The sequence below is a fragment of the Phyllopteryx taeniolatus genome, chromosome 5 (assembly GCF_024500385.1).
Source record: "Phyllopteryx taeniolatus isolate TA_2022b chromosome 5, UOR_Ptae_1.2, whole genome shotgun sequence".
NCBI lineage: Eukaryota > Metazoa > Chordata > Actinopteri > Syngnathiformes > Syngnathidae > Phyllopteryx > Phyllopteryx taeniolatus.
Genome location: NC_084506.1, coordinates 9,058,943 through 9,086,302, shown reverse-complemented (window position 1 = coordinate 9,086,302; position 27,360 = coordinate 9,058,943). Strand labels below are relative to the sequence as shown.

Here is a 27,360-nt window from a genome sequence, read left to right as displayed (position 1 = left end):
TGGATGGGGTGCACAAAGTTGCTTTGTCATTCAAGAAATATATTGACGAGGTGTCTTGTGCTTATTAGCCGCTTGAATCGCAAACCATTTGTGTAGTTCGGGCACTTTGTTGATGGTTCACAGGTTGTTTTAAGTCTATTCAGATGTGCTAGCCAGTCGCCACTGTGCTGCCTATTATTATTATTATTATTATTATTATTATTATTTAGTAATATTACAGAAATACGCTATGTTGAAGTGAGTTGAGGAATTTCATTTCGACATAAGTAGTGATACGCCGCCATCTTGTGGCATCCACGGGCAGTTCTAAGAGTCCAAATGGGAGTGATCGGAACACAGGCTCCAAGGCGGTGTGGCCGCTTTTGCCAGGCTGCACTGGAGAGATTGTGTCAACTTTATTTATATTTATAGTTTTTAAAAAAACAATTTTTTTTTTTTTTACTATCCGCTTTCTCACAGAGCACCGTGCAGGAAAGGGCAAGTGACACACATACAATATGCTAAAATTGAAACCGCTGCAACGCCCCCCCCCCCCCCCCCCCCCCTAAATTTAGTTTGATGTGGGGAGAGGGGTTTGCCATAAACACATACTACCAAATACTGTGGTTTTTTGGAGGAGAATTTTTTTGGGCGGGGCTTCAGACCCCCTAAAATAGAGACGCCCCTGAGGTCTTCACAACAATTGCACTTGTTTGCACCTCACGCGCGTCGGTGTGTGACACTTGCAGCCGCCATGTTGCCAAAACGCCAATACACACACACACACAAAAAAGAAGCTAACGCTATCAGCTAATGCTAACCTGTGCATCCAATGCAATTGACCTTTTGCCTTTGACATGATAGTGTTTCAGGCCTTTGCTTGAAAGTGGCAGATCTTCACTGACCCGAGCTGCCAAGTCATGGGCAGACAACTCGGTGTTGGGGTCGAATTACATACAGTGCCTGGAAAAAGTATTCATACCCCTTGAACCTTTTCACATTTCCAATCACAAACTTGAATATACTGTATTTTGTTGAAACACAAAGTCGAACGTTTGTGCTCTTTGTGGAATGTCTCGAGATGCCACGAGATGGCGCCAAAACTTGATTAAAAAAAAATCTTTTTACGTCGGTTCAGGCGGGACTGTTCAAGGAAAATGTTGGCTGCATGTGTATGTTTTAGGCCTGCGGAGTGGCAAATTGAACGCGCTCAAGCTAACAAACGATGGCGTTCTCGTGATTGAACAATTGCTCTTTTTTCGGGATTGCGAAGCGCCACGTACGTGCTTGCTCTTTCGATGCATTTTTCAGAATCGAATAATGTGTCAATTGCAAACCATTTACGTTTTACGGGTAATTTTGTCAGATGATCTTAAAATGATATTGAAGTGTTTTGGGACCATCGTTTGGAGTAGATTTACAGTTTTAAACTACATCGTAACACTCTGGACAATTCTCCAAAGAAATTGGGGGGAGGTTGTCAATTACTCCCGTTTCTTCGCTATTCAAGTAAAATGTTGGCTAAATCGTACGCAGAGTAGTTTTAATGAAGCGTATTTTTGTATTATGTCAAGAAGAAACTGTACTTTTACTCTGCTACAATAATCTACATACTGCTGGCTACTTTCATGTATCAAAAATCTTTTATTAGTCTTTTATTGGGCTTCGCGGAGCCATCGAAGTGAGTCGCGATACGTGTTTACATCAGAGTCTAGGAAAAACAACCGCTTTAACAGGCAGCGCCATTTTGTCACTGCCCCAACGTGGATATTTCAGCCCGCTTCTAACTTGAGTACACGCCTTGCGGCGAGTTGCGGATGCTTTTCTCTGTTGTTTTGGCCGTGCATATGGCAACATTGGCACTATTTTATGGTCACAAGTAAGTGTAAAGCATGCATCTTCATAATCTACCATCATTTTGTTATTTTCCAAAGCTTTTGTTTGATAAATATAGGATCTATTATGTTTTAGATTAAGATAGATATTGTTCAGCAACATCTGAATTTGCACATTGATATTATATTCATTTATGTTTATGTTATTCGACCTTCATGCTCTGATTGAAACTATGTTTGATTGGACATGTGATGACTTGGACAAAGCGCACCAAGGGGATAGTTTGACTGGAAATGACCAAACACACACTCTTATTTCAAACAGCAAATGAGTCGAAAAACAATGAATGAAGTGAGCACATATATCTGCCAATTCAGACTCTTGTCTTGACTGCTGCTTTGTTACGTAAGACTTAGCGCAATCCAAACTCTGCTTTAGCAACGCGTTTGGGGAGGGCTTCAAAGAGACGCACGATGACCTCGTTGGAGTTCCAACAACAGGCTGAGAAGGTGAGTGTTTTCCCTCCTTCAAAGATTATAAGCAGGAAGTGTTTAACATTCCAAATCAAATAAAGAAGACGATGGAAGAATGTACTAATGCATGCTTGTATGTATTGGCTGTCTGCCATCGGCTCGTAATAGATGTTTTATCAAAGACGGAAAATGAGGTGTTCCAGGGAGGATCAGCGTCAGCCTGATGAAGGGATGAAGTTACTGCAGTTCCTCAGTCTCAACCATCCCATGCGTTAAGGTGTTGAAACAATGTGGGAGGATGCCTTTGAAGCGTTTGAAATCAACGTTTTCCACGGCCTTCAGTATGCCGGAAATGAGATCGTTCGCAAATGGGGTCGCTGGCTAGGAACACGACTTCCCAATAGAGCTTTTCCAGTTACTTTTTTCGAGTGGAGTTGATTTCGTAGTGTGGACAGTCAACACGTGGCTACTCGCTACTACCGCCGCTGACGTCGACGTGTCCTTTCAAATAAAGCCCACGACGAACGGATCGCTTTGCAAACATTATGCAACTGATCTGTGCACGCCTTTGCGTCTGCCAATGTGGAAGTGAACCACGACAAAAAAGTCAGTCTGCGTGCCGTATCCATCCATTTCAACACAAATGTAGGAAAACAGACGACATGAACATGAAGCGAGCGCTTTGTGGCTTCTTCTCTCGAATATTTGCCACGAGGTTTTTTTTCTCCCTGGGTGGACGGTTACTATCGTAGGATGGCTGGCAAGGAATCAGGACCCTGCAGGCAGGGCGGTGACCACTTTCTACTTCCTTTATTTCACAGGAAGTACACACGCACATACCCACGCTAACAGTCAGTGTACCAAAAAGGAGAATACTGTATATTATGCAAATGTCCCGCTTCCAATACACACTAGTGGCACACAAACCCTTGTGTGCAAGTGGGACCACTTTCCTGGCGAAGTCACACCGTCACACCCAGACCACGATGCAGTCGCGGTTTTCATCGGCACGCTTGCTCTTTGTTCAGTTGCACCATCGATGAAACGACACTTTCCCGATCGTCTTTCATTTCTGTCACAGAATATTGTATCAATTGCAGAAGTGTGACATCGTGCGGAAAATTGACTGTTATGGCATCGCCTGTTGCTCAACGCGGCTGCGGTGTAAAACCGATTATGGACGCCGAAAAGAAATGTGGTTTTTGGTTTTGTTTTTCCCGCTTAGAAGAATACCTCTTATTTCATTGGTTTTTGTGTGTGCGTGAGATCTCTTTGAGCAGACAATACCCAAGCAGCAAATGACAACTTTGCTGGGCCCAACAAACTCAAGAAGCTTTGTATTTCATACAGAGCAGTTAACAGTTGAAATGTAAAAAAAAAAAAAAAAAAAACGTTTTGTTTTGTTTTGCTTTGCTTTTCCCGCCAGTGGACTTGGCATCTGAATCCCGAGAGATGAAAAACAAAGACGAGAAAGAAATTGGCGTGCATGCCACTGTTTATAATAACATCCTATCCTTAGAAATACCAAAATATGCACACGAGGCGGCTGTGATGAGCGCAAGACGCGACTCGTTACTCTTTGTGTTGTCTTTCCGATATTTACGTGAGGCATGAGTAATCTCCCGTTGCAAATGTGCTGTCTCACCGAGCGAGATCGACTCGTGACTCAAAGCTGAGGCGCCCCCCACCCAGCGTTCGTGGAGAGACGGTCAAATCCAGCTTTTATATGCTGCGTGTGTGCGCGTGCGTGTGCGTGTGCGGTCCACTCGAGACAGACAGAAAGATGGAGGTGAGCCAGTCACGTTCAAAGACATGAGGAGGATGTGCAATACCAAGAAAGAGGAGGTCATTGGCCTGATTTGGACCCGCGGAGAGAGACGGCGAGTGAAGGTGCGAATAGTGTGAAGGAGACGGGGACGAGCTGTTCGAGTTTGTACTTGGGTCACATTTCTTGTGTAAATGTCAAATCTGGTGAAGCGCCGTCTGTATTGTCTTGCCTTTCATTAGGTGATACTTCAATGGTTTTCAAAGGTTTATCAGGATTACAAATCAATATTGCGAACACTCATTTGATAGATAATGGATTGTGTTTGCTCAAAAGCTCCCCTTCCATCAGAATCCTTGTTTTGTTTTTTTGATAACATGGGTCCAAATGAGTGTGTGACATGCCTTAAGTTTGCGGTCTACTGAATGCAAATGTGAATAAACGGCATAAGGCTTGCAATCCCAACAATCCCATCAGACTTCCGCGTCTTTGTGGTGTGAAAAGTTAGTTCACTCTTTACTTCGCGTTTGGCACCCGCCCACGCAACTCAGCTGAACGGCAACACGGCATTCCAGTATACATTCGTTGTGTTTTACGACGATCCTTAACCGTATTCATAATTGACGATGTAAGAGTGGATGAAATGGGGGAGGTTGCGGTCATCGATTCCAACGAACGGGAGCGCGTGATGAGCACCGCCTCAAAATATTTCCGTCTCCTTTCATTTTCACCCATGTCCCCTTTCAGATCACGTTCCGATCAAAACGCGAGTCTGAACGTGGCATCGAAGAACGCTCGGCCGCCCCGAGCTCCTACGCGAGCAGACGCCGCGATACGGACCAATCGGAATCCGAGCTCTTTTCCGAAATGAGCAATCGGAGCAATTACATATCGCATAATAACGAGAAATCCGACCATCTAAAATAGCTTGAAAAAGGACATTTTGGGCATTTGCGACCAAAATGATCATGAAAACCCAATAAAAAGTCATCAAAGATGATCAAAAAGAAAAAAGCAAATTCAGTCAAATTTCTATACCGAAAAATTTTGGGGATGTGATAATGTGAGTGTGGTCACTGATGGTATCGCGGTTTATCGGGCAAACTCCCATGCAGACAGTCGGTCGAAAGCCAATGCAAATGGTTATCTGCCGGCTTGGCTGGCGCCGGCCGGTCCATCCTCGACAGATTTTCACTCCAAATACTACGTGAGCAGCGACTTTACATTGTAAATCTTTTTTGTTTTGTTTTGTTTTTTTTGGAAGAGCTATTTGTAAATTATTCAACCATATAGAACGTGATTATTGCTGAGAAAGTTTAGTTTAGCAAAAGTTGAGCACCAGTAACTTATTTGGAAGATTGATGTCCCAACAATGTGATCTCTCTCTCTCTCTCTCTCTCTCTCTCTCTCTCTCTCTCTCTCTCCCCTCCACTCTCACTCGCTCTCGCTCTGTTGCCAAGGCTACCGCACAGCCTCTCGCCGCACATACCTAGATGAAGCTGCCGCCTGTGGATCTCGCTCTGCTCCGGGATCCAAACAATATAGAATCCACCGCATTTGTCTCACCCGCCGCACGAGTCCGCTCGGCCTCCGCTAACCTCGCGCGCATCTTTCAGCCCGGCGCCGTCGGTCTGTCTCCTCCTCGCACGCGAGCACGCTTCCGCTGCGGCAGGCGGAGGAGCAGCAGAGGAATCGGTGTTTGGCTGCTGCTCTTTGGCTCAGAGGCAGAAGAGCACCAGATGGCCATTTGAAGAAAGGCTCAGTCAGGTAAGAGGACTTATCCTAACCGCAGACTTAAGGCCGGGGATGAGTGTTCCGGCCCTCCCTCCCCTCCCTCCCGCTTTCTCTCCCCCTTTGTGGTTGTGCGACATGAGGTGAATGCCAATAGCGCGACGAAGTCCCCTGTGGTTTCGTATGGCCGCTGTGCAAAAAAGGTACGGTGATGTAGCCTACATGAACAACAGGTTGGGTCTTCATCAGCCTTGCATTTTCACATCCCTCTCACATCACTGATAGCTTGACTGGTGCGTGCGTGCGTGCGTGCGTGCGTACAGTATGCGTACGTGAGACGATGTGGGAGTTACCAACCAGAGATGCAACAGTCCTCCTCCCTTGGCGATTCCTTACTAATCCATCCCTCTCCGCTCTGTGTGGTCGCTCGAGCACAGCGTAGCCAGCGACGTACATATGAATGGCCTTTTGTCGAAGTATGAATGACTGCCCGGGATTGCCATTTGTGCGTCGACGTTTCGATGCGCCGCACTCATGTCGTCCGATTTCCCGTTGCCTCAAATCCAGATTGAGCTCCTTCGGCCCGTCGATCCATTTGCCGTGCGGCGTATTTGAATGCATCCGTGCAGTACGTTTCGATTTTTTTCATCGAATTCCCGCAAGCGTATCTGAAGGAGTCTAGTAAACTCATCAACCTGATTGATTATCTCCCCGCCCCAGACCGCGGCACGTCACATTTCAACTTTAAGGTCATTCATTGGTGACTCAATCTCATGTTTCCGTTCTGTCATCGCTTTCAGCGTGCGCTTCCTCCTTAACCCATCAGCAAGCACGCTTGATACTCAGCTTTGAGTCAGCACGAAACAGGAAATGCTAGCGTACCTGTTGTACATATGACTCCTCAAACTATAGAGATGGACATTTGAGATCCACCAGATGCTGCAGTTTTTCATTCAACATAATGCACACACACACACACACTTTATGACAGTTCCAGGTGTTTCGATAGCACAGCCGACGGATCAAAATGTTCGGCTTTTAAAACTATTTTTGCCATAGGAAATCATGGAAATAGAATTAAATGAAACCTTTATTAACTGTACAGGTTACCTTTTGTGATTTTATTTTATTTTTTTGAATAAAACATATGGCGCCCCCTCGAAAATGAGATGACAGATCTGAAGGGGTTTATCCTAATTCTGAACAATTGGTACGTCCTATGTTTACTATCGTAACATTTAAAAAAAAAAAAAAAAAAAAGAATACCGGCAGTAATAGCAGTCAAAGAAGAAATACAAGCAGCTTCGGTAACTTTGAGTTTTTCTGTTCTTGTCATTTTGATGCTGGCATTATAAACACACACCACGCGATAATCGGCCAGGATAATCGGGCCTTTGCTGTCTTCCGGCTGAAATCTCAAGGAAGGGAACGATGCTCCGATTTGGCTTGATTGTCGACACGTGCGTGTTTAATCCCTCGTTCCGCTCGTCTCTCTGTTCAGCGGGCATGACAGCCATAGGCTATTTCTGAACGGACATATTGACATTTAAGACTCATATCTTGCAACAAGTAGCAAAGCAAACCAGGAAGAAGTAAGTCTGCAATGCTGTACCTGATATATAGCCCAAAAGTGCTGGTTGCAGCCTGTGAGTGGTTGATGCTGAACTTTTATTTATGTATCCCCCCCCCCCAATTGAAAAAAAAGCCAATGACAAGGGTGAGTAAAACTTGCAGAGCAGAGCTTCTGAAAGCAAAAGAGAATGGCCACATGGTGACGTGCTGTTATGCTTCCATTATTTTCCAGACAGAGGAAGAAGATGATCGGGAACACCCATTAAAACACGAGCCATCTGTCACCCAAAGAGGAGAGGGGGAAAAAATGAAAGTCATCCCCCTTGTTCATGAAATGAAGGATCCCGCTAACTCAATGGTTTTGCTTGCGCTCACTTTGATGTGTTAATGGCTGCAGATCAATAGAACGCATACGATCTGTATGAAGATGAAGGGGGCGGGGGCGGGGGGGTTGTATGGATCCAAAGACAGAGGACCCTCATTGAGGAATCAGACCTGAATCAGCTCTCATGTTCAGCACACCATAAATCCCTTTTGTGATTTCACCTTGTAAGCACGTCCCCACATTCATATTCATATCAGGGCCAGATTTGGGCTAGATCTTATATATTTTCTGTTTGTTCAATGGTTATCTTCTGTGTGCGAATGACACACAAGTAGCAGAAAAAAAAATACATATTTTAAAAAAAGTTGTGTAATGCAATGAAAGAAAATGATTGTCAATTTTCATGACTTGTAACATTAGGAAAAATCAAATGTGTCTGACGAAACCAGATTGGATGTTTTATGGCAGCGGTCTGACGGCGAGACAGCAAATTTGTCTTGTCGTCTGATTCTGGCATAAGACTTTTTTTTCACCTTGAAGACTGAACGCAAAGACAAGCAGTATTGTTTGGCAAACTTGCACATCGCTTCTCTTCCGCTTGAGCCCGTGTGTGTGTGTGTGTGTGTGCGCGCGTGTATCGGGTGTGCGAGGGCTCCATCCAATATTTGGGTTACCACGGTGACCGAAACGCCGGCCTCACTGCGTCACCGCCTCGCCCTGCTTCTTCATCTCCCATTCATCCCTGCATCCGCACATCTGCATCTTGCCACATTTCACAGTTCCTCCCACACAAGACTATTCCTCACCGTTCTTTTGGCGATTGGGTGAATGCGTGCATGTTGCCATGGCTACGGGCTGCACAAACTGGTGTCGTCACTTCAAAACCACCTTCACGGCGAGCGGAGATTGAAAAACACTCATAGCTGCGCGCATCGCCTGTATACAGACACACGCACGCTCACACAAGCGCACATGCTGACGTGGTCTCATTTTGCACCGAGGTCATCTATTGGTTCGCGGCAAGGCTCAGAGGAAAAGGTCGGGGGGGAGAAAAGAGAGCTCATGCATGCATACCGAGCGCAACGGAAGCAATCGCAATGTTTTGGGATTCCTCTCCGCCTCTTCCAGAAGGAGAGTGACGAAGGCGAAGGAAAAGAAGGAAGAGAAGGAAGACATATTAACAGTTGAGTGCGTCACCTCACATCCCGAGCAAATGGAGAGTTGCTAACACCGCCTCAGCAGGACTGCTAGTGCTTGAGTCACAACGAGGCTTCAGCGCGGATTTTGGGACATGATCGGAGCTGTATCTCTTTAGTCACAACTTTAGAAAATATCCAAAGAAATCTTTTCCATCTTCTGCCTTACAGGTTGCTGCTCAATGGTCAACCGGGTCCGGCTGCCGCAAAATACAGGATTTGCCTTCATCATGTGATCTGACTCCCACGCTATCCTTTCCTTCGCTCTATCTCAAGTGAGTGAGCCATGTGACGCCTGGATGCTTTCCAAATATTATCCTTCAAGTCGTTCTTTTCCTTGTCTTGTTCGTAGTCAGCGATTTAAAAGGTTATGAACAGAATCGGTGACCGAGGTCAGCCTCGGTGGAGTCCGACGCTCACTGGAAACAAAATGTGGACAAGACTCTTGACGATGGTAGAACAGGCACCAAACAGCCCATATCAGGGGGTTCAGTACTCCGTAGTCCCACGTAGACCCCATGAGAGACATGCTTGAACTCCTTCTCCCAGTTCACAAACCACGTGCAGACTGCTTGGGAGAACTCCAGCAGCGCACCCACCAGCACCCTGCTGAGGGTGCCAAGCTTGTCAACTGCTTTAGGTGTTGTTCAGTTGTCAGCTCTTTCCCCAAATGTCCAAGACATGACGAGCACAGACGTCCAATCACAAAGCACCGCTGGGGTTTAGATGCGGGAGTAGCGTTCCGCCCAATCGCACCTTTCCAGGTCTCACTGTAGTTGTCCATGTGAGCATTGAAGCCCCCCAGCAGAAGGAGGGAGTCCCCACCAGGGGAGTAGCACCTCCTTTCCAAAAGGGTGGGTACTCTGGGCTGCATACTCACAAACAACAGTCTGGACCCTTGCATCCACCCGAAAGGGGAGGCTACCCTCACGTCCACCGGGGCGAATCCCACCGATAAGTATAACGACACCTGCTCTGCGACTTTCACCGAGCGAACTCCAGTGGAAGAGAATCTAACTCCTCAAGGAGAATGAGGAACCCCTGGACCTCACCCACCAGTTCAGGCTCCTTGGCTCCTTCCCTACCAGAGAGGTGACATTCCATGTGCCTAAAGCCAGCTTCTGCACTGCAGCTGAGTAAGTCTGCAACCCAGCTCTGAAAGCGTCAGACCCGCTTGGCCTTTCTCACAGGTGGCGGGCCACTGGGAAGGAAGACCCGTGCTGTCTCTTCCCGGTGTCCCCGGACTGGCCCCCCTGGGTGCAGACCGATAAGCCCCGCCTCCAGGCCTGGCTCTAGGGGGACTCGGCCCTGGTGGCCCACATCTTGAGGAGGCAAAACATGTTCAAATAATTGCCTTCATCATAGGGATTTCAGAGCCGTGTTTTGCCCTGGTTGACCCCACCAGGGTCATAAAGCCCCCAACAATTTAGCCCCTAGGATTTATGTGACACACAAAGCCCTCCACTAGTGGTCTGCGATACCGCATATTTTGGTATCGATCCGATACCGTGTCAATACGGGGGGGGGGGGGGGGGGGGGAATCCCCATTATACACGAGAAATGACAGTAGTACAAAATAAGAAACCTCCTTGCTTCGCTCCTCCTTGCTTCGCTCCTCCTTGCGCCCCCGACGGGAAACAAAGGAAAAAAATAGGGAGGAGCTAACTTACATGCAGAACAAAAAAAACTCAGAGTGGATCATGACAGGAACACAATGACGGGGATGTGCGCGCGTGTGCGTGCGTGTGTGCGCAAGCGTGTCGCCGGTAGATGATAATGCTCAGGATGGATGACAGGAATGAGAGCCACTCTGTTGCCAAGGCGACGCTCAGGGCTGTAAACACGTTACCCCTGACTCATCTCTCCACAATGGAGAATCTCTCGCACCCCCCCCCCCCCCCCCCCCGACACACATACACACGTTTTAAATATCACACCCATCATGCGCACAAACTGAAAACTGGAAAACATCGTACGATGTACAACGTTCGTCGCTAAGCAGCAGATAGAAGCAACTGAAGATTATTCAAGCTATTATTCTTTCTTAAATCGGTAATATATTGTTACTAATTAACAAAGGATGGAACCTTTGGAAATTTCTCATAGAAAATAAAATAAATAAGCAAAACTCTGTACTTTCATGTGCAAAATTCAGCAGACATGATCATTTTAAGGAACTTTTTCCTATCAAATTTGAGTGCGGATCTTGATAAAGGTGCACATGCGGCAATTGTATTTCACTGTTTGAGTCGCAATGCTGTTATAAAAACGGTGCGCTCACCAGAATCACGGCACCGCGCGTTTGCCACCCTCTATCGAGCAAGAAGTAACGTACTTTCTCCACTTTTGCTAATATTTCACCTTGGTGGAGGTCTGGGCTGGATATATGTGGCCAATATTGTATTGCTAATACAGCATATACTGTGTATATATATATTGCATCAGTGGCAGGATGTTCAGAACATTTTTTTTTTCTTGACATGTTCTTAAGGTTGCGTTTAAGCAACGTTCATGTGTCAAATCCTTCCCAACACATAGGAGCCTTCATCATCAGCAGGAGGATCATGACCCGCCGCCTGAGCAGCTCCACTCGCTCCCACACTGAGGACTCCATCTTCCTAAGGCCGGACGAGGACCCCGTTTGGCTGGATGAGCCCACAAAGCCAGGAAAAAGAGTTGACGCAGCCCCGAGGAAGGAAGAGTTGCTGGGGCGCAAAGATGGAAGCACAGGGGGGCAAAGTTCACAAAGAGAAGACGTTTTTTTGCACAAAGTGTACACATTGGTGATTGAGTTCCAGTACTGGGCCTCGCTTTTTGTCGTCTCCCAAGTCACGGTATGTGAATGGATGTTAGCGAGTGTAAAATGAAACTGAAAAAAAAACCAAAAAGAGAAATATTCGCTTATATGTATTTGTTCACTTCAAGTGGAAAGACGAGTCACGGAGGTTGTAAGTGGTTGACTCCGCCTGACTTCTGGGCTGGCAGCTCGGGTTCAGTTACCTACACAACACGACGGTGTGAATGAGAGTGTGAACGCTTGTTCCTCGCGACCAGTCCAAGATGTAGTCCGTCTTTCGCCCCAAATCTGCTCGGATAGGCTCCGGCGCTCCGTATCTCCGAACGGCACGAGTGGCATAAAAAAATCAACGACGGCCGATGATAAGACTGTAAAGTGCGCTCCGAATAAGATAAGGCTTCATATATAACGGGGCTTTGGGCGTCTATCATTTCCTTTTGAGGAAAATAAACCGGAGCGCAATAGTTGTGTCAACCAGCGCATTTTTGTTTTGAATGACACAGTTTTCGTGTATATACAGTAACCTTGTATAAGTCGTTCTGCGACAGAGTCAAGTTCCCATGATGAGGTCGCTTGTTTTAGAATACCTTTTTGCTCACGTTGCTGTTAAAAGCACCCACGTGATAAATGAGAGCCAAATGATCAGAAGTCAACAGAATTCTCTTCAATCGTGTGCAGTAAATGGAATGCAAACGTTTGCTTAAATGCGGAAGTCCACTCGAAAGCTTTTTTTTTTTCAGTGCCATTTTTTTTTGCTTGATGCTTTTCACCTGAAATGTGCCTGAAGGGCGACACACCGACAGTCCGCCTTGCCTTTCTCCTCTCAGGGCTACTGGATCTTCTTTGTGGTGGAAGGAAACGGGCCGTTTGCCTCGATCTATAAAGCCCTCCAGGTCATCGACTTCTATCTCGGCTTCGTCTTACCCTGCCACCCAATATTTGGAATGGATGTAAGTTTGAAAATTATACCATGTCATTGTTTTCCCTTGATGTACAACCAAAATAGCTTTATTTGTTACACTGTAATTATTTGCATATGTTATTTCTTGCTTCATTTAAGACAAAACAATCAATAGGTGACTTAACATATATGGACAGCATTTAGCAACCAACAATAGTCAAAACAGATATTCTGTCATTAGCGAGCAGTTTTATGAACGAGGAAAGTCTCTTGCCTACGTGAAAGCGGAATGCAAAGATGTGACCAATCCAATGTCTCTCTCTCTCTCTCTCTCTCTCTCTCTCTCTCTCTCTCTCTCTCTCTCTCTCTCTCTCTCTCTCTCTGTGCTCTTGTCAGTCCATGGCGCTGATGAAGGCTGTGGTAAACACAACACAGCAAACGTGGATCATTTATGTCACTGCAGGCATTGGAGTGAGCATCTGTGTTTTTATGGTATGCACAAACTGTATCACACAATTCTATGCCAAATTTCACACTTTGGTCTTATTTGATTGTTTTTATTTTTTTTTTTTTTTCAATCAATGACTGTTTATTACCTTAATGCAAGTTGACATGCACATTGGTAAATGATTGTGATTACTGTGCATATGTGTAGCGTGTTTTAAGTGTGTTTTGATGCAACGTAACTGATTTTATCATTGTATCAGATATATTTACAGTTGCAAAAACTAGGACTGTAATGATACACCTAAGATTTATTTTATTTTTTTTTGGGGGGGGGGTAGATTTTGATAGCAAAACTGGATTACTTATAAATGATTAACAATTATAAATGATTTTAAAAAATTAATAGTGTCTGAGGTAACAAACTTCCCATCTGTGCTACAAATCAAATTATATAAAATAGAAAAGCAAAATCATGAAGAAAAAAATAGACAGAAATAAACTCCATGCACTGTGGAGATTAAGAAACAAACTTGCTGTCTGGGCTGTAAACTACAAATGTGTAAAAATTGAGGTCACGGGCCTCCTTTCTGTGCTGCATGCCAGAAATTAAATAACAAAATAAGTAAACAAAAAAAACAACTTTCTCTTACAAAATACTATTCAAACTTCTTTGTGGAGATGATTTGACTTTAGGTAACAAACTTGTCGTGTCGTCCGTGCCATAAAGCACAAATATGTCCAAATGAGCGAACAGCCACAAACCTCAAAGTAAGCCAATTAACTACCAACTTTTTGGCAAGGGCATTGCAGAGCTGATTTAAGAAAGTTGACAATTGGTCATCAGAAACATCGCTGATAACAGATGAAAGATAGGTTCTACATTAGACAAGAATGGATGTCATGGGAGGACACCATGGAGGAAGCCAATGCTGTCCAAAAAGGCATTGCTACAGGTTTTCCCTTTGCAATCAAGTACCTGAATGTTCTGTAGCACTACTGGCAAACTATTGTGAGGACAGATGAAACCAAAGTTGAGTTGTTTGGAATAAACACACATGATGGAGAGGGCATGATTGTTTTGGACTGCTTTGCTACTGCGGGGCATGGACAGATTGCTATGACCCATGGAAAAATGCATTTCTAAGTTTATCAAGAAATTTTAAAGGAGAAGTTCAAACCTGGGGCAGTCTGAGGGAAGCGTAGCTGCCATTCTGCGCCTACGACCCCTCCGACCACCACCAAACATCCAACCACATACATCCATTGGCGATGTGGGTGAAGTGCCTTGCCCAGGAACACGACGACGACATGTGCTGGTTGCTGGGCTTACGCTTACCCGCCGTCCCACGCTGCTCAATGTAGCAAGTCAACAACAGAATTGTTTCAACGGAAGAAAATACTCTTTCTGAGGTGTCCTGACCTCAACCAAATTAAAATGGTGAAAAGGTTTTGTGAAGAGGAATGGCCCAAAATGTGCAGGCCTCATCTGCAATTCCAGGAAACTAATGGTGTTTGCTGGATTATTAATGACAAAAGTTTCACATACTGTACGTTTTCACCATGCACTGCGACATGTGCAGTAATTGTTAGTGTGGTATTAGTTTACAATAGCTGTTGTTTTAATGTAATGTTGATTAAGATCAGATAACATTTTATGACCAATGTATGTAGAAATCCATGTCATTCCAACGAGTTTTTCTTGGACCTGTACTGTATATTTGACTGCCAAGTGGCGACATATCACGTTCTCCTCCACTCATGTCTGCAGGTCATCCACATGGTGTGTAGGTGGCGTTACGGTACTGGCTTGTGGTCATCAGGAAGCGCTTCGAGGGACGTCGGCGACAGACGTCAGTCAGTGAGCCGCCAGCCCTCCTTCACCCTGTCAGAGTGGACGAACGCCCAGGAGGACCTGATCGATCTGGATGCCGTGCCTCAGACTCCGGTCTTTGAAATGGGAACTGACAGCAAGCCAGAGGGAGATGCCGTAACGCTCACCGTCACACCAGTGGGGCTTCAGGAGAGGTTTGTTATCGTCTTTAAAGAGGTTGCTGTTTCATTTATGTGGCTTACTTCATCGTCGGTTTGGATACCACCTTTTTGATAGGCATACGACTCCCGATACATTTTGTTGAAAATCAACCCTACCGTACAAAAAAACTGTCCGCTGCCATGACATTTGCTCAGGCCAATGCCGAGGTCCAAACTGTTAAGAAAACCGGGAAAAAAATCATCAGCGGGCCATATTTGGGTTTGTTGGTCAGCAGGCTACATCCTGGTTCATGGAGAGTGGCAAACAGATGGGATTATGGTTCAGAGCATTGATCAGTCAAATTGACCTTTCTGTTTCCACACTTTGATAGAGACCCTCATCATAATCGGTTCTTCCTCGCTCCATGTTCAACCCTTCCCAAATGTTTTGTGGTTAGGGTTAAGCATTGGCTTTTCACGGGACCGTACATAGTGCGTTTGGGCGGTCGTCGCTCAGATAGTAGAGCGGGTCGTTCAGCGACCGAAGGGTCCGCAGTTCAAATCCCGGCTCCGACTGTCTACTGTCGAAGTGTCCTCGGGCAAGACACCGAAGCCCGAATTGCTCCGAGCGGGCCTGGTAGCGCCTTGCACGGCCGCAGCTGCCCGTTGAAGGGGTGATCGTGAGCCTCTGTAAGGCGTTTCGGGCACCACGACGCCCTTCTATGGCAGCAATGACTTGAAAAGTGAGTTTATTTAAGCTTTCAAATAGTTCCGTCTTATCTTATGTGATCTGAAAGTTTACATCCGAGCCATTCGAACTGAGATTATAGTCGTTCCGTCACTGAAGAAGTGAGCGATGTTAAAGCCTTGGTGCTCTTTTGATTTGTATTAATTGGGCACACAGAGTTAGTTACTCGTGAGCACAAGTGTATGCAAGTGTTTTATCTGAGAATACATTTCCCCCACAGGAGGGGCTCCAACGTTTCCTTGACCTTGGACATGTGTACGCCGGGCTGCACAGAGCCATACGGCTATGGAGCCCAGCTTTCCCCGAGGGACCAGTCAGCGCAGGAGTACCTCCGGCAGGGAACGCACATCCTCACCCCCGCCATGCTACACACACGGGCCATGGATGACCAGAGCCTGCAGGCTGAGTTCTATGTGAGCAGCTCACCCACCTACACAACTTGTCAGATACAGTACACACAAATATGAACAAGGACTCACCCTCTCATAGTGTACACCCAATGGACCTCTGCACACCCGTAAGCTTTGCCTCTGGCTGATAGTGGGCGAAAGAGGGAAAGATTCTTGGCCTAATTTGCATCCAAACTCTCGGAGGATTTTCGTGCCCGCTGGGCAAATGGAGGATGTATCGAAGATTGCAAACGAGTCAGACAATCCCCTCCGTGATGTCCGATTGCTTCACATCACAAGTTTTCTCGAAAACGGAATCTTTGCCACTTGATTATCTTGTGGACGGATTGTACCTCCCACATGACATTGGCTAATTGTTGCTGTCCACTGCTTGTTCCTGTTTGTTGTTTTGTCCATTTGCAGGAAACTCCCATGAACTTTGTGGCCCCTAAGGACTACAACTACCCGGGACTCGTGAGAAAGAACCGCTACAAAACCATCTTACCCAGTGAGTGTGTCTCTTTTCACCATAATATAATTGGTACCAAACCTTGTTACGAGGACTATACACTAACATTATACTATTCGTATACGATCCAATACAAGAGCTATGTTCAAAAAAAAGCCCCCAAGTTTTCTTTTCTTTTTCCCTGCCGCATTTTGGAAAACAATGCTCAGTTTGGATTGTCGCTGCCGTAGAGCTACGTTTATTATTGTGGTTGCGTTGTACACTCGGCAATGTTGTAGATGCACCCTGAAAGCAGAACAACAACAAAGATCAAATAAACATATCGTTGAATCACGATGATAGTGTCAATCAAAACTGAGCATGATTAGGATGAGATTTGGAAAGGCAGAGCTTTTTTTTTTTTGTACCCAGGATGGAGAAGTAAAATGTGCTTTTTCCATTCCCTGTGTCTGTTGATAATACTGTCTGCCTTCAGACACACACAGCCGGGTGATCTTAAAGTCACAAGACGAAGATGATTTCCTCACTACTTACATCAACGGCAATTATCTCAAAGTGAGTCCGATGTGTCCGTAAACAATAGTGGCTCAGCCATGGATGACTTCACTTTCTATTTTTTTGCAAACGTCGTCCATAACTAAATATCACAATTTACAAAGAGATGATTCCATTTTATCCAGGGTTACGGGGGTGAAGAGCGGGCGTACATCGCCACGCAGGGCCCGACGGTCAACACAGTGGGGGACTTCTGGAGGATGGTGTGGCAGGAGAGGACCCCCATCGTTGTGATGATCACAAACTTGGAGGAGAAAAATGAGGTGTGTAATGATGCTAATATTGGATGACGCGTGCGTGCGTGCGTGTGTGTGGGTGATTTATTTTGTGTGTTTTTGTCTTTTGTGTCCTTTCCAGAAATGTGCCGAATACTGGCCCGAGGACACTGTGACCCATGAGGGGATTGAAATCACTGTTGTCACGGTAACGCAGGAGGATGACTACAGTCTGAGGGTGTTTACGCTCAAGGTGAGACAAGCAAAGTTCAAAGCAAATAACACAAAGAGACAAAGCGGGAAATGTGAAAGGAAAACAGGCAGCGCAATGGCGCACGTGTTTAGCAGGTTTGCCTCACAGTCAAAGGTACACTGTTCAAAATCCTTGTGACTTTTACTTATTGAATTGGACTAACTAAATACAATTGATTAATACAGTATATCCATGCAATTGAAAATACCTGAAGTTACAAGTTCATTCAAGATTGCAAGGATGGATGGATGGATGGGTCTTTCACAATAAACAATGTCGTTGTAAAATCGTAGAATTGTCTGTTCATTTGTGTTTCGGCTTGTAATTTCAGTGTTTCCGTAAAGGGGCCTCAAACCTACATTTCTGAAGTGCTATTCATTTTTTTAAGCATGGTCAAATTGTTTGAATGTGATCCTATTGTCAATGCTGAAAACCGAAGGTCTGCCATCCTGACATGTTCCAGGGACATGCTAGCTCATTATTTAATACCTAACTAGTAACCGATGTTTACATGAGTGGAAAAGCCTCATCAATAATCATTGTTCTAGAGCCAATGGATGTGATTGAACAGCCAAATCAGAACAGGAGATGAATTTCTATGAGTGCTGTCTCGCTCTGCTCTCATTGTCGCACAGAGCTCACACTTTGAATGTGTTGAGCAACTGGCTGATGAGAAAATCTTCACCGTGCTCCTAAATATCATCCCATCTGTTCATCTGTAATTTCATGTCACTGTGTGTGTGTGTGCGCACGTGCCAGTGCGGAGATTCGGAGCGAAGTCTGCGGCAGTACTGGTACACCTCGTGGCCTGACCAGAAGACCCCAGACAAAGCGCCACCTCTTTTGGAACTGGTACAGGAAGTGGAAAGAGCCAGAGAGGAGGCCCCACCCACGAGCGGCCCTATAATAGTGCATTGCAGGTATGTCTTTTAAATGTGTTTCGCTCGACGTATACAGTATGGCGATTGTCCTGATTTAATAAAGCAGCTACAATATCAAATCATCTGCTTCACACCATCTTCTATTGGTTAAATGAGTCAAATTGCGGCGTATTCAAGTTGGTGGAAGGACACACATACATTCCCCTTCGCCGTTGTATCTGCAGTGCTGGCATCGGTCGGACGGGCTGCTTCATTGCCACCTCCGTCCTGTGCAAGCAGCTGAGGATGGAGGGCGTGGTTGACATTCTGGGGACCACCTGCCAACTGCGTCTGGACAGGTGATATATTCTCCTCCCCTTATCTACAGCGTGCCAAGTAAGTGTGGATGGAGAGAGCACACCCACAGGACAAGCAATTGTTGCACACCCACAGAACAAGCAAATGCAAATGGTTGATTTGAGGTGGCGGCACGGTGGACGACTGGTTAGCACATGAGCCTCACAGTTCTGAGTACCGAGGTTCAAATCCCTGCACTTATATAGCGCTTTATTTCAATTCAATTGTGCCGAGGTCCGGCGGCTCTGCTTGGGAGCAAGCGACTGCTTTGCTGAAAAATCTCGCCGCGTCCGTATCCAGTGGTTTTACCTCGCGGCCAAAACCGGGATTCCGCTTCGGCCTTTACGGCCGGGAATGCCGGCGGCGCGGACCCGAAATGCGGCGGGGGAAAATAAAAGATAAATATAGAAAGCAAAGCAAACCGCATGGGGTCTCTTCTTGTTAAACCGTCTATCTTTTGGTAGCAGTAGGACGTCCGGATTGTTGAGTTACTTTTTGTCAAGAGAAGGGAGGACGGGGTGTGCCGGTATGCCTGATGGCCATTTTGGAGTGCTGTCTTTTGGGGAAGTTGGCGATAGTCGTTACATATTTATATTTATTTGATATTTTGTGGAAGGAAGAACAGATGTAGGGACATTTTAAAAGGAAACAAAGAAATTCCGTCTCTTTAGGAAAGTGTCCAATCGATGTTGTTTTTCTTCTTTTTAAGACATGAATGATGCAGACACTAACACCTTGAACAGTGTGAATGATATGGATATTTTTGTTTTGTATTACCTTGAAATCTCCACCTGCCTTTCAATTACAGTTCATATGCATACGACTCCTGAACAAAACATACCAAGCTAAGCATTCCAAGTCAGAATTACCGAGTTGTATCATCCACCTGCAAATCCTCACAGTCAACCTCAATTCGTTGTGAATGTGTGTTGTCAGGGGTGGGATGATCCAGACGTGCGAGCAGTACCAGTTTGTGCATCACGTCCTCAGCCTGTACGAAAAGCAGCTGTCTCACACCTCCGAAGAGTAGTGCTCGAATTCCGGCCACGCGCACCAAGACACGCCACTGTACGCTGTTCCGCTTCTGGCGGTACGCACCACTGTACCAAGCATCATCTCGTGTGTCACCCTTTCAACGAGGTCGCGCCCTTATCTTCGTCCGGCAGGATTCTTCAATAGAAACCTGCGCTTATTCACATTGCCCTCAAAATAAAGTTAACGTCAATTGCTACGTAATGCCCAGAAATCTTCTCATCTTCCTTACAGTACGGAGGTTTCCACATTTATCGGCATGAGACGCCACAGACTCATCACACACTTCGAAGTGTTTGACTGGGTGTGATGTTGGAATCTTATTCGATACATTTAGGGTTTAAAGTGCGGGGAATTGTCCAAGTTGGAAACTTTTGGGGAGCTCAATGGGAATCAGTGCCAATCGACCAGAATAAATGGGAATCCATTGAAAACTCATTGAAACTAATATTAAAGTTATTAAATTAAATTATTTAGAGCAAAAAAACTTAAATGTGTGCATTTGAATTTTCAAAATGCAGCTTTATGTTGTTTAAAACTATCCGTTCACATTCAGAGCTGTTCCCAGGCCAGCCAGGAGACATAGTCTCTCCAGCGTGTCCCGGGTCGTCCGCGGGGCCTCCTCCTAGTCCGACGAGACTGGAACACCTCGCGAGGGAGGCGTCCAGGAGGCATCCTAAACAGATGCCCGAGCCACCTCATCTGGCTCCTCCCGATGCGGAGGAGCAGCGGCTGGACTCTGAGCCCCTCCCGGATGCCCGAGCTTCTCACCCGAGCTCAAAGGGAGAGTCCGGACACCCTGCGGAGAAAACTCATTTCGGCCGCTTGTATCCACGATCTTGTTCTTTCAATCACGAGCCGCCGCAGCTCGTGACCAGAGGTGAGGGTAGGAACGTAGATCAGCCGGTAAATTGAGAGCTTTGCTTTTCAGATCAGCTCCTTCTTCACCACATCACGGCAGACACTGCACCGGTCCGCCTGTCCATCTCCCGCTCCATTCTTCCCTCACTCGTGGACAAGAGCCCGAGATACTTGAACTCCTCCACTTGGGGCAGGATCTCTTCCTCGACCCAGAGAGGGCACTCCACTCTTTTCCGACTGAGGACCACGGCCTCAGATGTGGAGGTGCTGATTTTCATCCCAGCAGCCTTCACACTCGGCTGCAGAGCGTTCCGGCGAGATTTGAAGATCGGGCCTTGACGCAGCCCTTAGAACCACATCATCTGCAAAAAGCAGAGACATAATACTGAGGTCAACAATCCGCACCCCATCAACACCTCAGCTGCGCCCAGAAATTCTGTCCATAAAGCCAATGAACAGAATCGGTGACAACGGGCAGCCTTGGCGGAGTCCAATCCTTGCTGGAAACAAATCCCACTTACCGCTGGCAATGCGCACCAAGCTCTAACACCGGTCGTACAGCTGGTAATAAGGGCTCCCCACGAGGGACACGGTCGAACACCTTTCCAAGTCCACAAAACACATGCAGACTGGTTGGGTGAACTCCCATGCACCCTTGAGGACCCCGCTGAGCGTGTAGAGCTGGTCCACTGTTCCACGGCCAGGACGAAAACCACATTGCTCCTCCTGAATCTGAGATTTGACTTCCCGATGTAGCTTCCTCTCGACACCCATGAATAGACCTTAACAGGGAGGCTGAGGGGTGTGATCGCTCTGTAGTCTGAAAATCCAGAGGCGCTGTCCCTATTGTCCACGTGATGTTGCAGAGGCATGTCAACCAGGACAGCCCCACAACATCTCGAGTCTTTAGGAACTCCGGGGAGATCTCGTCCACCATCGGGGCTCTGCCACCGAGACGCTTTTTAACTACCTCGGTGACTTCAAACCCGGAGATAGGAGAGCCCACCTCCGAGTCCCCAGACTCTGCTTCCTCACGTGGAAGGAAGACGTGTCGGTGGAATTGAGGTGATCAAAGTATTTTGCCCACCAACTCACAACGTCCCAAGTTGTGGTCAACAGCGCAGCGCCCCGTCCCCGCTATGCACCGTGTTGATGGCGCACGGCTTCCCCATCCTGAGACGCCAGATGATGGACCGGAATTTCCTCGAAGCTGCCCCGATGTCGTTCTCCACCGCCTCTCGCCGTTCTGCGTCAAACCAGATTGGATAAAACTACTAGTCACTAATTATTTCAACACAAACGGGGGGGGGGGGATTTATCTTGCTGCTTATCTACTTCGGACAATAGAAAATGCTTTTTCATTATGATAGCATAGTTTTTTATGAATTTCCTGAAAATTGCTAATATTGTTCCCATGAAGAGTGTCCAACTGAATATTTCCACAAGTCGTAGCTGGACTTCCCATGGAATTGACTGAAACCGTTCGCGCCCTTGGTAACTTGGCCGGTATTAGTCTCAGTTGCTGGTCAATTCTCCCAAAGTTCGGATGAAGGAAAATCCCAGTGTCCTAATAAATACTATGACATTCACCTTAATGTAATCTTGGTCGGTTAACTTTTTCTTACTGCTTATTAATAGTTGAAAAAAAATATATATATATATATAATCAAATGGAAAACACACACACACAAGGCCTGTTTCTACATTCGATGCATTCAGGAGCCGCCTCGTTTTCAGGTTGCATGGTGCTAAGTGTTCCTTCAAGGCATGTGCAATGTAATGGAACATAGGAATGTACAACAGTTAGGTTATTATTGAACTGATTATGAATTTTGTGCAATCTATAGTACACTAGTTTTACCGCGCTGCCTGTGCGGTTCTCACGTTTACGGCGAAGACCTCTTGCGTTAAGGCCACATACGCGAACTTACAGAGGCTTCACAGAGCCGGCGAGGTCGAGGCGGAGCTGGAATTCCCACCGATTGCTTTGTGTTGAAAAAAAACACCTCCCGTGCTTGTAAATGTCCCATTTCTATCGTGCAGCTCAGAGCCGCTGGCTCTGTGATGCCTCTGCTCCCAATCGTAGCTTTAACACATGCGTAAAGTAAGATGCCCACGATTGTTGTGTACGCAGCCTAATCTGTATGAAGCACAATAGAACAACTAAGGTTGTCTCTCTTATGTTCAGCTGGAAAGCTTTTTTTTCCCCCCCTTGTATTGTTTAATGGATTGCATGTGCCGTATGGGACTCCGTAGGTCCACAATCAAAGCGACGCGATTGGTTGTCCTGCTTTTTGTTGTGTAAAATTGCGTTAAAGCCTACTATATTGCTTGCTCTCAGCCAATGCTTTTGATACCGTTTGCTTTTTGTGAAACCAACCAGAGATATTTTTAGAACATTTTGATACAATCCTTTTGTGTAGATGCCTCGTGTACATTTCCATCCCCACCATGATGTACAGTATGTAGCTCATGCTGTGAATTAAAAAAAAAAAACATCCATTTTTATTGCTAAGATTGAAGACGGAACAAAAATGTACGTTACCTTACAGTACACAAAAATGAGATTAGGTTCGGTCTTCAGTAGTATTATGTTATGAATTTAGGCTTTGCTTTAATATGCTTTGCTATATGTGTATGTTTTTATTATTTTCTTGGAGAATTTTACCTCAGACTGAGTAACACAGTCCCCACTGTTGTCCATCTTTGACTCTCAAACACATCGAAAGTAATTGCTATGTGCAAGGCAGCTAAAACGGTTAAGACTTACATATTTTTCCTTGAATAAATGAATCTGCTTAGAATTGACTGTGTAGATTCCTGCATTAAAACAAGTGGCAAATAAAAATGTGTCAGTCCTTTGAGCCAGTCCTCTGATTATGGCCATTCAAATTCACAAGAACTACGTTGCTTGTTGAAAATGCTTACATGATCTCGTTGTGAGAATAAAAGAAGAAATGATGAAACAGTAAGTAAACCAGCAATCAGTATTGCTGGTTTACTTACTGTTTCTTCCTTCCCTCTGCAACAGCATTGCTTTACGTTGTGAATTTTTGCAAATAAAGTAGATTTTCATGAACCTGCATTGTCATCCACTGGATTTTGTTCACGTTAAAATACTCATGTAGCCACAATTAAACCCCATTTATTGTGAGACCTTCAGACTTGCACAACAACAGTGCAGTTAAATAGAAGCGCCACTAGAGGTCAGTGTATGAATATGTAAAAAAAATAATAATAATTGGTAGCCATCATACTGCACCGTCATCCTTACTTATGTGTCAGAATAAGTGCTTGTGTATGACTTTATTTAGCAATATCATACAAAAAATGCAGGATAATTGTTAAGTATTCATTCATTTATGTATTTATTTATTAAGGGCGGCTCGGTGGCCGACTGCTTAGACAAACAACCATTCACACCAGCAGGCAATTTCGAGTCTTCAATGAACCGACCGTGCGTGCTTTTTGGGATGTGGGGAGAAACCGGAGTTCCCGGAGAAAAGCCGCGCAGGCACGGGGAGAACTTGCAAAGTCCACACAGGCGAGAATCATCAATATTAGCAGAAATTAGAGTGGCCTCAAATCAAATTTAGCTTTGGGCTCCATGGAGGCGTGGCTCTGTTTATATAATAAAATAACAGTTGTGTTTTTGTTGTTGTCCAAATCACATTTGGATTCTGTCACGAAGTAAATCACAACATAGAAATGATACGAATTCGAATAGAGAAGGTTCTGATTTTACGTCGACAGCGTTACTTATTTGCGAGCGACTGCAGTCGTCATCCGTACTACGTTTGTCTCCTGTAAAAAAAAAACAAATCCGGCAGGCCCTTTAATCCGTCTTTGACGTCATTCGGCCCTCGAGCCGCGAGCGCTGATTGGCTAGAGGTGACGTAAACCTCATATTTTCCCTTTTTTTTCTCTCTCCCTTTTTACGAAACCATGACCTCATCGAGTTCAAGAAAGTGCTTAAGTGTACCTTTTGTACCCACCCCCACATCCCCTTTTAACCTACACACATGCACGGCTTCGCTAGCAGGCTAGCCGTCAACATATCCGTGTTTCTCGTCTTCCCCCAAACACAACTCAAATGTTTAGCCGCCGCTCGCTCATGTGCGGCTCGCTCCTGGCGCTGTCAGCCGGCGTCAGCTGTGCTGTGCCCCGGGACGCGGCCAGCCACGAGCGGCCGCACTCATGACGACCCCCGCCGCTCTCCTCCGTCACACGGACGCCGTTCGGTGAGCGCAGGACACACACCGGATACCGACGAGGTGAGGCGCGGGCGCTTGTGTGTCGCTCAACACAATGCTAGCGCCAGTTAGCCGTCGTTAGCGCGCGCGTGTGTGTGTGTGTGTGTGTGTGTGTGTGTGTGTGTGTGTGTGTGTGTGTGTGTGTGTGTGTCGCTCACCACAATGCTAGCGCCAGTTAGCCGTCGCTAGCCTGTGTGTCGCTCACCACAATGCTAGCGCCAGTTAGCCGTCGCTAGCACAATGATCTTCACCGCCCCCTCCCCGCTCCTCCCCTCCCCTCCCACATCCACTGTCAGTGCGTCTCCTCCGAATGAAACACGCTTGAAAATGATCGCATCGTTTATTGTGAGCCAGAAATTATTCGATTAACAGCGGCCGGTTGCAAGGTAAGAAGGCCATTCTTCCTATTTTACAGCAAGCACGTGAACTAATCAGCTCAAGCAGGCTCTGTGATCAATGGAGCGTGTTTTATATTTTTGTTATTATTATGATTATTTTGCATGCGGACATATCCACGCGTCATAACCAACACACCGCAGCTTCCCTATGAACGCCACTTAACCCCTAACAAAGCCGCCGATTGCGGTGGGAATCCCAGCAACTACAATCGCTCCATGCTGAGTTTTGTTTGTGAAGGTCGTTTTATTACAATGGCCTTTTATCCTCCATCTTTGACTGTTGTCAAACAGCTCTCCCTTGTACATTTATTTGTGCACGTTTCCAAATGTTGCGGATATGAGGTGAATACACGTAATTGCGTGTCAATGAAGCTCCAATGTCACGATGAGCAAAATACTGACTTACTGCTCGTTGCTTGTGCCTTACCTTTCCACATTTATAGTATGTGGAGTATCATCTCAAAGGATTTGCTGAATTTGTATTTCGATTTCCGCCACAGAATTATTAAAGCTTTCAAGGTTATTCATTAAAATACTGAAAATAAAAATAATAATCATAATCGAGCTGATAATGGTAATTCATCGGCTTCAGAATCATAGCGGAATGTCCACATTCAAGTAGGCCTACGTAATGTATATCTGTTCTCAAATTCGAAGAAGCTACAGCTTCTTTAATTCTTTGTTGAAAGGGAATATTGAAACAGACCCACTAGGTGTATTTGCAAAATGCACGAGAGCCAATTACCAACACAATAATAATGCTGTTATATTTTTCCCTGCCATAAACATCTGTCAATGTGATCATGATGCAGTGCAGTTCTTCGCTACTGAAACACTAAACCATAATAAACATCATGTCAAATTAATGCATATCTGAAAATGTGAAACAAAACTAAACCGTGCTAGCTTTAGCTTTATAAAAACATCTAATCAATGGGTCTCAACATATGCAGCTGCATATACTTACAACAAAAAGTTGCATTGGTTTGCTAGTGCAAACATTACCGTGTTTGATCAAAAGCCATTTGCACCCTATTCTCATTCAACCACCACTGATGACCACTTTCAATTTAAAAAAAAAAAAAAAAAAAAAAAAAGCTTATAAAATTCAAGAATGTAATTTGTATTGTTGATTCATTGTAAAGTACTATTAATTTTGTATACAACCTATTATTATTCACTCTCTCAAGTACTGGACTAGTTTTCAGTGCGACTGTGTACACGCAACACACAAAGACTATTTGACCCTCACAAACGGATGTGGTCTTCACCATCAACTGCGTTGTACATTTGTGAAACAAAGAACTGACTAACGTCATCCGACAGACTGGCCGTAGGAGATGTTGTGCATGAGTTAATGAATAACCTTTTTGGTGTTACAGCAGCGCTGGCTGCCCTCCAGTTGTTTTCTTTACACTGACCCAATGCCTGCCGTGGTAATACAGTGGACCTCTGCTATTTGCGGGGTGTAGGGACTGGGCCGGACTGCGAATAGCAAAAATCCGCAGATAATTGCCGCCCATTATAACTGCATCTATTTTTATTTAATCCAATAAATGATTGAATAAGCAGGAATACACTGCCTACAATTGGTTTGAGGGTTGTTAGTTTATAGTTTGTTCAACTATTGTTCAAGTCCAAAGGAGTTTGGTAACAAAAAATGCTTGCAATATGTCGACCTTATTATTTATTATATATGACAGTAACACATTTTGGTACAAATTTTAGCAAAAATCGTGGAAGGTCACATGCTTGATTTGCTGTCGTGGGCCACATAAAATGATGTGGCGTTCCGGATCTGGCTCCCCGGGCTGTGAGTTTGACACCTGGCCCTAGATGAATGAGAATATTCACAGGCATCTTGTTTCATTTTACTTAGAATTGATATATAATTGGCACGGTGGCCGACTGGTTAGAGCGTCTGCCTCACAGTTCTGAGGACCGGGGTTCAATCCCCGGCCCCGCCTGTGTGGCGTT

The 27,360-nt window shown here is 45.5% G+C and overlaps 2 protein-coding genes across 8 annotated transcripts in view; both read left to right on the top strand.

The window, feature by feature from the left end:
• Positions 1-2,301: 2,301 nt before the first annotated feature.
• LOC133477657 (tyrosine-protein phosphatase non-receptor type 5-like) lies at positions 2,302-23,596 on the top strand. 5 transcript variants are annotated; one of them, XM_061772641.1, is made up of 14 exons: positions 2,302-2,324; positions 9,049-9,152; positions 11,416-11,711; positions 12,502-12,624; positions 12,972-13,067; positions 14,791-15,047; positions 15,962-16,154; positions 16,554-16,638; positions 17,075-17,154; positions 17,280-17,417; positions 17,512-17,622; positions 18,382-18,542; positions 18,728-18,841; positions 19,776-23,596. In XM_061772641.1, exons 3-14 carry the CDS (start codon positions 11,442-11,444, stop codon positions 19,867-19,869), a joined length of 1,722 nt encoding a protein of 573 aa, XP_061628625.1. In that variant the 5' UTR covers positions 2,302-2,324; positions 9,049-9,152; positions 11,416-11,441; the 3' UTR covers positions 19,870-23,596. The 5 variants fall into 5 exon arrangements, with proteins under 5 accessions (XP_061628625.1, XP_061628627.1, XP_061628622.1 ...); XM_061772638.1 differs by lacking the exon at positions 2,302-2,324 and adding an exon at positions 5,530-5,820; XM_061772639.1 differs by lacking the exon at positions 2,302-2,324 and adding an exon at positions 8,641-8,864.
• Positions 23,597-24,669: 1,073 nt separating this feature from the next.
• Positions 24,670-27,360, top strand: part of dusp8a (dual specificity phosphatase 8a) — a 42,367-nt gene continuing 39,676 nt past the window's right edge. Inside the window, exon 1 of one of the 3 annotated variants that reach the window (XM_061772636.1) lies at positions 24,670-24,973. The gene's annotated coding sequence lies outside the window, so the exon portion shown is untranslated. Of the gene's footprint in view, positions 25,007-25,224; positions 25,372-27,360 lie in introns of those variants that run through there. The other 2 variants (XM_061772634.1, XM_061772635.1) reach the window with 2 other exon arrangements.